General features: G+C 47.8%; 1 protein-coding gene and 1 non-coding gene across 12 annotated transcripts in view; both read left to right on the top strand.

Moving 5' to 3' along the window:
• Window positions 1-12,187, top strand: part of WDR59 (WD repeat domain 59) — a 101,774-nt gene that overhangs the window by 39,983 nt on the left and 49,604 nt on the right. For all 11 annotated transcript variants that reach the window (XR_011384093.2, XR_016225421.1, XR_016225422.1 and 8 more), the window contains 4 exons: window positions 914-1,002; window positions 5,372-5,488; window positions 6,941-7,018; window positions 9,658-9,814. Coding sequence is in view for 6 of the 11 variants with exons in the window: in XM_051847282.3 (XP_051703242.1) it covers window positions 914-1,002; window positions 5,372-5,488; window positions 6,941-7,018; window positions 9,658-9,814 (441 nt within the window). In the remaining 5 variants the exon portion in view is untranslated. The remainder of the gene's footprint in view (window positions 1-913; window positions 1,003-5,371; window positions 5,489-6,940; window positions 7,019-9,657; window positions 9,815-12,187) is intronic.
• Window positions 1,590-1,692, top strand: LOC127491419 (U6 spliceosomal RNA). Its single transcript, XR_007920079.2, has one exon. It is a non-coding gene; the product is annotated as a U6 spliceosomal RNA (small nuclear RNA).

The following is a 12,187-nucleotide window of genomic DNA, read 5'->3' as shown; positions in this document are numbered from 1 at the left end:
CTGTCTTTCTCTTGCTTGCTTTCTTGCTCCCCATTCCACTGGCTCTTTCCATAAATGTCTGTATTGGCCAGGGCTGAAGCTGAAGGCTGAGGAAGCAATCCAGTCTTTCACTTGAATGGCAGGACCCCCATTACTTGAGCTATCACTGCGGTCTCTCAGGGTCCGTGTTGGTAGAAAATTGGAGTCCGGAGCCACAGACAGGAATCCAGCCCAGATGCTCTGATGTGGGATGTGGGTACCTTAAATGCTGTTTAGGCTGACTGCTCTGTAACGGTCAGTCAGAAGTGCTGTTTTGTCCATTTTGCGCATCAGTCCTTCCTGACATCTCACATTACGCCTCCCGTTTTATGTACCTCTTTTGTCACTATTGTTAGCCTCTCCAGATTGGCAGAGAAGTCAGGAGCAGGGCACAGAGCCCCTGGGGGTGGAACTGGTCTGCACTGGGGCTTATTCTTCAGCTGTATTTCTGCTTGAGGTGGTGCTTTTCCCTGACTGTCCCTCAAGAAAGAAAAGGGGGGCAGGAGCCAGCGTGAGATGTGCAGTTCTCCTGGTGTCGTTGCTGGGAAGGAAGGGCCAGGTCGTGGACAGTTACCAGCAGCAGGCCTGTGTTCAGCTGCGGCTCCTGTCATCCTGTTCAGAGTAACCTTAGGGTTTTCCCCTGAGATTATTTTCTTAATTAGGTGACTGCAGTTCTGTTCCCGTATGTTAATTCATTTATTTTTTGGCTTCATTTTAATCTGTAATGGGAGTGCTGGTGCAGTCACAGAAACTAGAAAGCTTCTCTGCTCATCGAACCAGAACTCACCGTGCGTTCCCCTGGATGTGCTTCATTCTGTGTCCAGAAGCGCGGAGGGTGGAGGGTGGAGGGCAGCAGCCACAGCAGCTTTCTTCCTTTTTTTTTTTTTTTTTAAAGCTGGTGCCTCTCAGGTCAAATGGAATAAAAAAAATGCTAACTGCCTTGCCACCAGCCATGATGGTGATGTGCGGATATGGGATAAGCGGGTGAGTGATCCCTTCCCCCCCAGTTAGCCTTTGGTTCCTCTCAGAGCATGTGAAGAAGACGTTATGAATCCCAGGACTTGCCCTGAGAGCCCGGGGAAACCTGTGCAGTGTGGTAAATTGCTGTTTTAAAATTATTGTACCAAATAACATTTGTTTCTCAGTCCACCTGAAGTTAACAGAAGGTAGGGGAGTGAAGCGTTATGTTCGGTGGTTAAGAAAGTGAACTTGGGGGGCTGACATTGTGGCATAATGGGTTAAGCTGCCGCCTCCAATACTGGCATTCCATATGGACACCAGTTCAAGTCCCGGCTGCTCCACTTCCAGTCCAACTCCCTGCTAATGAGCCTGGAGAAGCAGCAGAGGATGACCCAAGTCCTTGGGTCCCTTCACCCATGTGAGAGACCTAGAAGAAACTCCTGGATCCTGACTTCGGCTTGGCCCAACCCTGGTGTGGCCATTCAGAGAGGGAAGTAGTGAATGGAAGATCTCTCTCTCTCTCTCTCTGTATGTCTCCCTCTCTCTAACTCTGTCTTTCAAATAAATAAAGTAAATCTTAAAAAAAAGAAAAAGAAAGAAAGTGGACTTGGTTGCTCACTTTGGCAGCACCTACACTAAAGTTGGAACAGTCTAAGATTAGCATGGGTCCTGTGCAAGAATGGCATGTAGATTCATAATGCAGTTTATATTTTTTAAACCACAAACTTGGAGCCCCATTTTGGTGTCTCCTCATGATGACATCAGAAAAGGTAACTGTAACTTCTCAAAGCCTCAGTTTCCTTATCTTCAAACTAAAAACACAAAGCAGTAAGGGTCAAGTCCTGGGAGCCAGATACTGTTCTGGAATCATCAGCCTGGCGTCTTATCCCGATTACAAGTGAAAATTAGTTGCTTGAGGTCATTTAGCATCCTGCATCCTCCTGATATAGCTCACGGAGGTGGGGACTCATCATGCACAACTCCCCCTTTAGACATCTCGACATCCCGTCAGCCTCAGTGGCCTCAGGTGGATCGTACATCCCCGGGCAGCAGCCTGTGGGCTGAAAGCATGGAAAGGGTGCAGGGCCCTAGGCTGTGACCGTAATGGAAGTCTGCTGGAGTCTGGCTTGTTGGCATTGATGAGAGATGAGGCAGGGAGAGGGCCTTCCCTGTGTCTCGCTGCCAGACGGTTGGGTAGTAACACTCAGAGCAGTCCATGGACTGTGACACTAATACTTCCTGCTTTGTGACAGCTGAGGCTGGAGACCCTCTACCTTTGAGGGGAGGGTTTGTTCAGGGATGTCCTGACCCAGTGCTGACCGTAAAGTCTCGACATTGTTTCTGGCCCCACTGCTCCCTCCCCTCCTAGCAGGGAACCTTGTCTCGCTTTTGAAAGCAAAGCGGGAAGTGAGGCAGAGATTGAATGTGGCGGATCCTATCGTGGAGCGGGTTCCAGGCCCTGCTGGGGAAGCCCTCTGCCTGGGGGCTCTCCGGGGTGGGAAGGTGATTTTGTAGAGTTTCTGTCTTCTTCCCTTAGTCTGATCTGCTAAGAGCCACTTCCCTCTTCTCTGTACTTAAGTTGATTAATTTTCATTTTGTCATTACACTAGTACTTACATACAGTAAGTAGCTTAAGTAAAATAAGTTTGGTTAGTTTAGTGTTAATTTGGGTTAGACTCTAAAAAAACCATAGGCACTGCAAACAATTTAGTATTTAGCTGTGAAATATAATTTGAAGTCTCCTGATTAGTCCACTAATAACGCCAACTTCTTTCTACCTTTCTGTCTGTTTTGTTGAAAGAGTTTAAGTGGTCTGTATCAGATATTGACACTTGGGCCTTGTGGTCAGTTGGGTTGAGAACTTGGTGGTATTTTCACTTCTCAGGGGCTCCGTAGTGTCAGAGCACACTGAGAGCAGCAGGCACCACAGGCTCACAGAAAGGCAGTGTCAGCGGTGACGCTGGATTTCCATGCAAATTCATGTATGACCCATATGACTGACATGTAGTAAGTGTTTGCTACGTACAGGCATTGTTTTAAAAGCTTCGCATTGGTTGGTTAATTTCTCTTCATAGCTAGTCTTGGAAGTCAGGTCTGTCACTGTCCCTGTTACACAGACGAGTAAACTGCAGTGCTGTTGGCTGCAGGGTTTGAACTGAGGGAAGCTGCTTCTGGAGACTGCACTTTGATCCTCGTAGACTAATGCTCATTAGAAAAGTATTAGTGCTCTTTGTATATATAAAACACAGGCCAGGACATCCCTGAACAAACCCTTCCCTCGAAGGTAGAGGGTCTCCAGCCTCAGGGAAGCATTAGTGTTACATCCCATGGACTGATCTGTGTGTTACTACCCAGTCGTCTGACAGCAAGACACAGGACACAGAAATATATAAAAGAAAAAATAAAACTCAGAGACATGTATTTACATTTTGATGTTTTCTTTACCTTTTTTTCTAAGAACGCATAATTTATCATATCGTATACAAATTCTGTATACTTAACGTTGGACAACAGGTGCATTTCCCCCATGTCATAAATTTTAAGAAAGATTTTTTACTGACTATATCACACAGTATCACATGGCTGTAGTATAATTGACTCATTTTAACTGTCCCCCACTTACTGCTTATTTGGGTTATTTCTGATTTTCTAGTGTACAAAATAACACCAAAATGATGATTTTTTTTTTTTTTTGACAGGCAGAGTGGACAGTAAGAGAGAGAGACAGAGAGAAAGGTCTTCCTTTGCCGTTGGTTCACCCTCCAATGGCCGCCGCGGCCGGCGCGCTGCGGCCGGCGCACCACGCTGATCCGATGGCAGGAGCCAGGAGCCAGGTGCTTTTCCTGGTCTCCCATGGGGTGCAGGGCCCAAGCACCTGGGCCATCCTCCACTGCACTCCCTGGCCACAGCAGAGAGCTGGCCTGGAAGAGGGGCAACCAGGACAGAATCCGGTGCCCTGACCGGGACTAGAACCCCGTGTGCCGGCGCCGCTAGGCGGAGGATTAGCCTAGTGAGCCGCGGCGCCGGCCCCAAAATGATGATCTTTTGTATCTAATGTTTTTTTTTGTGAATTTGAATTATTCTCTTGGGAAAGGTAAAGTCTTTTGATAAATCCTGCCAAATTTTCTCTCAAAAAGATTGCACTATTTTTTTTTGTTTGTTTTGTTTTTTTTTTTTTGTTTTTTTGACAGGCAGAGTGGACAGTGAGAGAGAGAGAGACAGAGAGAAAGGTCTTCCTTTGCCGTTGGTTCACCCTCCAATGGCCGCCGCGGCCGGCGCGCTGCGGCCGGCGCACCGCGCTGAGCCGATGGCAGGAGCCAGGAGCCAGGTGCTTTTCCTGGTCTCCCATGGGGTGCAGGGCCCAAGCACCTGGGCCATCCTCCACTGCACTCCCTGGCCACAGCAGAGAGCTGGCCTGGAAGAGGGGCAACCGGGACAGAATCCGGCGCCCCGACCGGGACTAGAACCCGGTGTGCCGGCGCCGCTAGGCGGAGGATTAGCCTAGTGAGCCGCGGCGCCGGCCTCACTATTTTTTTTTTTAAGATTTATTTATTTTAGTTGAAAGAGTTACACACAGAGAGAAGGAGAGGCAGAGAGGAGAGGTCTTCCATCCACTGGTTCACTCCCCAGTTGGCTGCAACAGCCGGAGTTGCACCTATCTGAAGCCAGGAGCCAGGAGATTCTTCCAGGTCTCCCATGCAGGTGCAGGGACCCAAGGACTTGGGCCATCTTTTACTGCTTTCCCAGGCCGTAGCAGAGAGCTGGATCAGAAGTGGAGCAGCCGGGTCTCAATCCGGCACCCATATGGGATGCAGGCACTGCAGGCAGCGGCTTAACCTGCTACGCCCCAGTGCCGTCCTCAAGATTACACTATTCTATATATACACCAGCAGTAGCAGATAGAGCCTCAGTAGCACTGAGTGCTCCTGACAGATATCTTCTATTTTACTGTGTGTTTCCAAGGTTTCCACTGAGTTTGTTTTATATATGCTGTTCATGACGTTGTTTTTTCTAGTGATATGTGTAATTTTCTTTCGGACTCTTCGTGCTCTGTCACTTGGAGATCGATGGTTTTACCCTTAGGGTTGAGGTTGGGTCTCTGGATGAATGTGAGGAAGGGAGAGCAGGACACATCAGATGGCACTTTAAAGAAGGGGGAGAGCACCTGCTGCTCTGTGTCTGCCAGTGCAGTCATGCCTCTGCTGGGGAGACCTGAGATGAGGCTCGCAGGCCATTTACATGTGAAAGAGAGCTGGATATGTCTTTTATTGCTGTTAGTTTTGGCTTAATGAAAACAAAAGAAGAGTTTCTGGCAGTATTTTTGCATCCCCACTGAGCACCTAGCAGACACTCCAGTTCTTTCTGGATGGACAAACTGACTGATGTGTTGCAGAAGCCCAGCACAGCAGTGGAATACCTAGCGGCCCACCTCTCCAAAATCCACGGCCTCGACTGGCACCCAGACAGTGAGCACGTTCTTGCTACCTCCAGTCAAGACAACTCTGTCAAGGTGAGTGGCGCCACTGGGGCCGCTGGAGAAGGTATTTGGGAGGCATCAGCGATGTGTGCTGGCTCTCTGGAAGGAAAATTGTGTTTTGTTACCACGGACTGTCTGTTTCCAGGGTACATGTGCTTCTTGGAGAGCTGAGCAAGTAAACCTGGTTATGTTGACCAGCAGGAGTGATGACATAGCATCTTTCTGATCTGCCTCTTAAAATTTGTATAAGGAAGTCAGAGACAAAAGCATTTAGAAAGAAAAAGAAATTGCAAGGAAGTCAGAGATACACACAGAGATGTAAGTAAAGGAGAAGGGTGCACACAAAATTGTTACGAAGATTACAGTTAGTCCTACAGTTAGTTAGTTAGTGGGAGGAAAAACAGGTTCTCTGGAATTATTATCATATCTGCAAAAGTCTGAGAACTCGGACATCAGCGTTGCTGAAGTCAGGAGCAGCATTGCTTCATCAGGGCCCTCTACCTTACAGGAAATGCTCGAGGCATGTGTGTTTCAGTGACCCTCTGGTCTTAGCTTATCACAGAGTTGTTTGTTTTTCCTTTCCAGCTGAGGCATGTGATGTGGACTCTTGGTTAGAATGATGGCAGGGCAATTATCTTTGTACTGTAGTTCCTTCTTCTGGTTGAGTCTGTCCTTAAATACTTAAATTTGACCACAGAAGTTGGTTCAGCAATTTTGTGAGTCAGTGTCATTAATTTAATGCTTTGTTGTATTTACATAGGCATTTACAAAATCTTTTTAGTATGATTAGCAAAACTATAATCATACACCAAAGCTTAAAAGTTAACTCTGGCTTGAGGTTTGTAAATCTCTTGGGGTTGTAATTTACTTTTATGTGCGAGAAGTGGTTTTCCTGTTTGTTCATGTTGCATTGGGTTTTTGTCCCTACATCCAATCTGCTTTGTGTCCCAAGTGCAAGAACCAGAAACCATCGGATTCGACATTGGAAAAAGAAATTAGTAACATTTATTATGTGGTTGTTTGAAAGATTATGTGGGATAAAAAAAAAAAACAACAACAACAATGTAAAGCACGTAAAGCTCTGAATACACGTCTGAAATGTGGTTGTGGGTGAAACAGGCTATTTCAGCTGTTGTTACTTAATTACCCACAAAGTGTAAAAGTGACACAGGATCAAAACATGTTACTTTTTGACCTTTCGGCCACCAAGGTCATTTAATAGATAGGCCTGTTAACAGTGACTTGCCCTGATTGAGGGTCCTCGTGAAGTCCCGAAGTTCTCCTGTAATTTTTATAAATGCAAAAGGGAGGATTCTTTGTATGTCTGTCGCAGTCTCATTGTTGCAGGGACCCAACTAAAAATACACTATTGAAATGAATCTTTACAGGACAAAAAGCATTGAATTCAAAGCCTATGCTTATTTCAGTAGTTAAATTTTTTTAATGGCATTTGTTTCACAAATTATCTTGCTTCTTCCCCTCTAGTTCTGGGATTACCGCCAGCCTCGGAAATACCTCAATATTCTCCCTTGCCAGGTGCCTGTCTGGAAGGCCAGATACACGGTGAGTGAGGCAGCTGCCCTCTGGCCAGGAAACTTGTCTCTGCGTTCTTATGGAGCATGCAGGGGCCAGGGGACATTTTCTCTTATTTGCTAAGTGTAGTAGTTTTCTCTTTCTGTCATAGGTTTGGAGTGAGGCAAATGTGGTAACGATGGCATTAATGCTGTTAACTGCTTAAAAATCTATCGTTGGAATGTTGGGCAGGAATCTGCATTAAGAGCCTCACTAAAGCTCACTGAGAAGCCTGGCAGTGCAAAGAAGTGCACCAAGAGCAGGCCGGCAGGGGATGCTAGGGGAGAGGGCTGAGGGCTGCGGTCAGTGAATTGTGGTGGAAGAATTCTGGCTTTAGATGCAGAAGACCTGCATGGTAGAACCCAGCTCTACCATTTAATGCTCATATTTGTCTGGCTTTGGACAGTACACAATTGATTTTGAGCAGAAAATTCCTCCTCTGTAGATTATGACTAAGAATTACTGTGCCTTCCATTTAAAAAAAAAATTATTTGTTTATTTGAGAGATACAGTTATAGACAGAGCGAGGGAGAGACAGAGAGAAAGGTCTTCCATCCACTGATTCACTCTCCAAATGGCTGCAACAGCCAGAGTTGTGCTGACCCAAAGCCAGTAGCCAGGAGCGTCTTCCGGTCTCCCATGCAGATACAGGGGCCCAAGCACTGTGCTCTCCAAGGCACATTAGCAGAGAGCTGGATTGGGAGAGGGGCAGCCAGGACTCGAACTAGCGCCCATATGGGATGCCGGCACTGCAGGCAGAGGCTTAGCTCACTGCGCCACAGCACTGGCCCCTGTCCCTTCCTTTTTTATTATAATAAAATTTCCCAGTTTAAAGTTGAGAATTCAATGGCATGTAGTACTTTCACAGTTGCCCTTTGTGTGGGGAGCAACTGGGAGCAACTGGGACTAGACTAAGTTACTGGAATTAAGACTTATTCTATGCATCTGCTCTCCCACAATATGGCGCTGGGAGAGGAGGAAACAGCTTCTACACAGCTGCCTCCAGTTCAACGAATAAACAGCAGGACCTGCTCCTGATTGGAGGAGAGCAGCGTACTCGGCGTGTGGGTAGCAGAGTTGGGATTGGTGGAAGAGGACTATAAAGGAGGAGAGAGACAACATGCACCAGGAACATCTATCTGAAGGAACACCTGAGCAGCCCCCGAGAGAGCCGGCCGGCGGTGTGCCACTCCCCCGCGGAAGTGGGGAAAGTGGCAGGGGGAACTGCCCTTCCACGGAGGTGGAAGGGACGGTAGCCAACCCGGGAAGAACCAGCAGCAAACCCGGGGAGGGCCGAGCAGACAAAAGAACAGCGCAGGGTCCTGTGTCGTTCCTCCACGAAGACGGGGAGTGACATAATGGTGCCGTGACTCGGATATGAAGCCTAGGCAGGGTTTAGTGTCGTTCCTCCACGAAGAGGGGGAGCGACATAATGGTGCCGTGACTCGTATAGGAAGCCTAGGCAGGGTTCAGTGTCGCTCCTCCACGAAGAGGGGGAGCGACATAATGGTGCCGTGACTCGGATAGGAAGCCTAGGCAGGGTTTAGTGTCGTTCCTCCACGAAGAGGGGGAGCGACATAATGGTGCCGTGACTCGGATATGAAGCCTAGGCAGGGTCCTGTGTTGTTCCTCTGCAAAGAGGGGGAACGACACTTTGTTTTTGAAATAATATACCTGAATGTGCTTTATAAATTGTAAAATGCTACAGATATAGGGGGTAGGTCTTTATTAACCTTCCAACAATTTTCCCATGGCCACATTGGTAGCTGCTTATCAGAGATAATATATTTCCTTAATGTCAGTTTGAAAGCAAGTGCAGGCATACATAAAACTTCCTTTATGCATTAGGCTGTTGCCCTGAGGCATTGTACAGCAAAGAAGATAATTTGGGTATTAAGTTGTTTTTGCATCTGGGATCACTTGCCCTGAAATCAGACACTGTTCTTATGAGTTAAAATACTTCCCTGGGATAATATGTTTGCTTTAAAAAATAAACTGAAAAGTCCTGAGTGCTACCAGGAGGATGGTTGAAGGTAAGCGTGCTCTTAGGTGACTGGTTTTGTTCCTTATAGAACTGAGTCCAGTTATCAACCAAATGGGCCCCTCAGTGACCTCCAGATGCGGTGTCACTGAGGAAACCACATCGGTCCTGAAGCTGCTGACTGTTTTGGAGGGTGGATGTGGAGCTGGGGCTGTGGGAAGGAGATGCTTCGTGTGGATGGTGTGCATCGAGTGCATTCACAAAGCGTAGGCCTCGTGTGCTGCTCTAGGCCTTTTCCCAGTCAGCCTTGCATGCTGCTTCTGGAAAAGCACTCAATAACTTGAGAGGGAACTCGTGGAGAAGAGCAGCCGGGCTGTGAAAAAGCAGTTGTTCACTTGTAGAATTTTCCAAGTTCTTCTGCAGCCATTGGCTCAGTCTTACATTTCACTGGCCGCTGGTCCTTCCATGGGCAGAGAGAGAAGACTAGATACGATGTTTGGCTTATGGCATTTGGGAAAATTTCTCTAGATGGGTTGGGGCCTGCCGTATTCTAATTTAGTTTTTATTAGGAAGAATTCCAACTTGGGAAACTCAAGACTCAGTTGATTTTCTTTGAAATAGTCACCGTTGTGTCCCTTTCTTGCCGTAGCCTTTCAGCAATGGATTGGTGACTGTGATGGTTCCCCAGTTGCGGAGAGAAAACAGCCTTCTCCTGTGGAATGTGTTTGACTTGAACACCCCCGTCCATACCTTTGTGGGGCACGATGATGTGGTACTGGAGTTCCAGTGGAGGAAACAGAAGGAAGGTGAGCTGGGGAGAAGAGCCGCTGTGGCGTTCCGCCTGAGCTCTGTGGGACGGCAGCAGCAGCAGTCGGTGTTGGCTTTGTGGTCCAGTAAGGAGGATGCAGGACAGGGCTGGGTGTTAGGAACCAGCGAGTCAGGGCACCAGCACCTCTTACCGTGGGTGGGCAAGGGGAGTGTGTAACTGCTGCTCCTTGTCCCCGGTTGGCCTCCTCTTCTCTGATTTTCAGAGTAGGCTCATGCTAGGAAGGGATCTGGTACAGGAGGGGGTTGATAGACTTGCTGTGGATCATTTCTAGGGCTGCAAGACTCTGGGATCCCTCTCCCCTGAAGGCCAGGACATTTGCCCCTTGCCATTCTTTTGATGAAGGAGATCCTAGACAGTCCTAAGGACATGTACCCCCAGTTATCTTCACAAACATACAGTGGCATTTTACCTCCCATCCCCTTGACGACTTGGATTTGCTCATGATCAGCAGCAGAAGTGATGTGGTCTGTCCTAGGTTAAAGTGTTAGGAACTCATGTGTGGTAGTTACATGCTCTCCTCTCTTTGCCTCTGTCCTGGCAACTGGGAAGACTCCAGATGGAGCTGCTCCCTTGCTGGCACAAGGATGAAGTGGAGATGTAGGGCAAGAAAGAAACCCTTGATTTAGCCACTGAGATTAGAGGTTGTTTGTTATTGCAACTCAGTATAGCCAGCCCTCACTACTGCAAGGTTGTAGTATAATGGAACCATAGAAGCATTTCACCTCAGTTTCTCAGTTGACTCACCATCCAAATTTGGATGCAGCCTCTGTTTTCTTGAGATCTTATACACTGACAGAGTGGAAGTATTCTTCTTGGTGTTTCCATATTACAGAAGGAAAGGCAAGCAGGTGCAGTGATGTGACTTGTTCAGGGGTCTAGAAAAGGTCTCCCCTGGTCCTGGGATTAGAGCAGTCCTCTTCTATCCCAGCTTATTTGTGACACTCACAAAACTCTTCCAGGATGGAGATACAGATATATACAGAGAGAGAGAGAAAGAGAGAGGTCTTTCATCTGCTGCTTCACTCCCCAAATGGCCACAGTGGCTGGTATTGGGCCAAGCCGGAGCCAAGAGCTTCATCCGAGTCTCCCAAGCAGGTAGAGGGGCCTAATACTTGGGCCATCTGCTGCTGCTTTCCCAGGCACATTAGCAGGGAGTTGGATCAGAAGTGAAGCAGCCAGGACTTGAACCAGCACCCACGTGGGATGCTAGTGTCGTAGACAGCAGCTTTACCCACTATGCTACAACACTGGCCCCAGGGTATTTTTTGAGGAGACTTTTGATTATCCTCTTAACTTCCCTCCCTCCCTCCCTCCTTCCCTCCCTTCCTCCCTCCCTCCCTCCCTCCCTCCCTCCCTCCCTTCCTTCCTTCCTTCCTTCCTTCCTTTTCCTCTCTCTCTCTATATGTGTATATATATTATATATACATAATATATATAATATGTACATATATTTCTTAAGATTAAGTTACTTATTTGAAAGTCAGAGTTATAGGGGGCCGGCGCTGCGGTTCAATAGGCTAATCCTCCACCTGCGGCACCGGCACACCAGGTTCTAGTCCCGGTCAGGGCGCCGGTTCTGTCCCGGTTGCCCCTCTTCCAGGCCAGCTCTCTGCTATGGCCCAGGAGTACAGTGGAGGATGGCCCAAGTGCTTGGGCCCTGTACCCCATGGGAGACCAGGAGGAAGCACCTGGCTCCTGGCTTCGGATCGGCGCAGTGCGCCGGCTGCAGCATGCCAACCGCAGCGGCCATTGGAGGGTGAACCAACGGAAAAGGAAGACCTTTCTCTCTGTCTCTCTCTCTCACTGTCCACTCTGCCTGTCAAAAAGAAAGAAAGAAAAAAGAAAGAGTTATAGAGAGTGAGAGAAACGGAGATTTTCCAACCACTGTTCATTCACCAAATGGCTAAGCCAGGAACTTCATCTGGGTCTCCCAAATGAGTAGCAGGGGCCCAAGCTCCTGGACCATCTTCTGTGGCTTTCCTAGGTGCATTAGCAGGGAGCTGGATCAGAAGTAGAGTAGCTGGGCTTCTATGGGATACTGTTGAGGCAGGCAGTGGCTTAACTCACTGTGCCACAACACAGGCCTCTTAGATTTCCTGTTCTTATCTCCAAAATCTCCCCTGCTTCCAGAAACATGTGACTATCTGGTCTTGATCCCACCAATTGCATATATGGCTTTTGACTTTGAACTTTCTCTCTTCCATTTTGCCATAGAAAATAGGTGGTATAATTTCCCCATGGTATGTTAGGGAGGAGTTGACCTGTAGTTATAGGTTGAAATAAAAAGTTTTTAGCTACCCATCTTTAAGCTGGTGGGATAAGTTGTGTGAATTGGAGCTGCTTAGCCAGT

This window comes from Oryctolagus cuniculus, chromosome 18 (genome assembly GCF_051225735.1).
Source record: "Oryctolagus cuniculus isolate XC-2025 breed Fujian yellow rabbit chromosome 18, ASM5122573v1, whole genome shotgun sequence".
NCBI classification, from domain to species: domain Eukaryota; kingdom Metazoa; phylum Chordata; class Mammalia; order Lagomorpha; family Leporidae; genus Oryctolagus; species Oryctolagus cuniculus.
The sequence above is the reverse complement of the archived record's forward strand: the minus strand, read 5'-3'. Positions and strand labels throughout refer to the sequence as shown.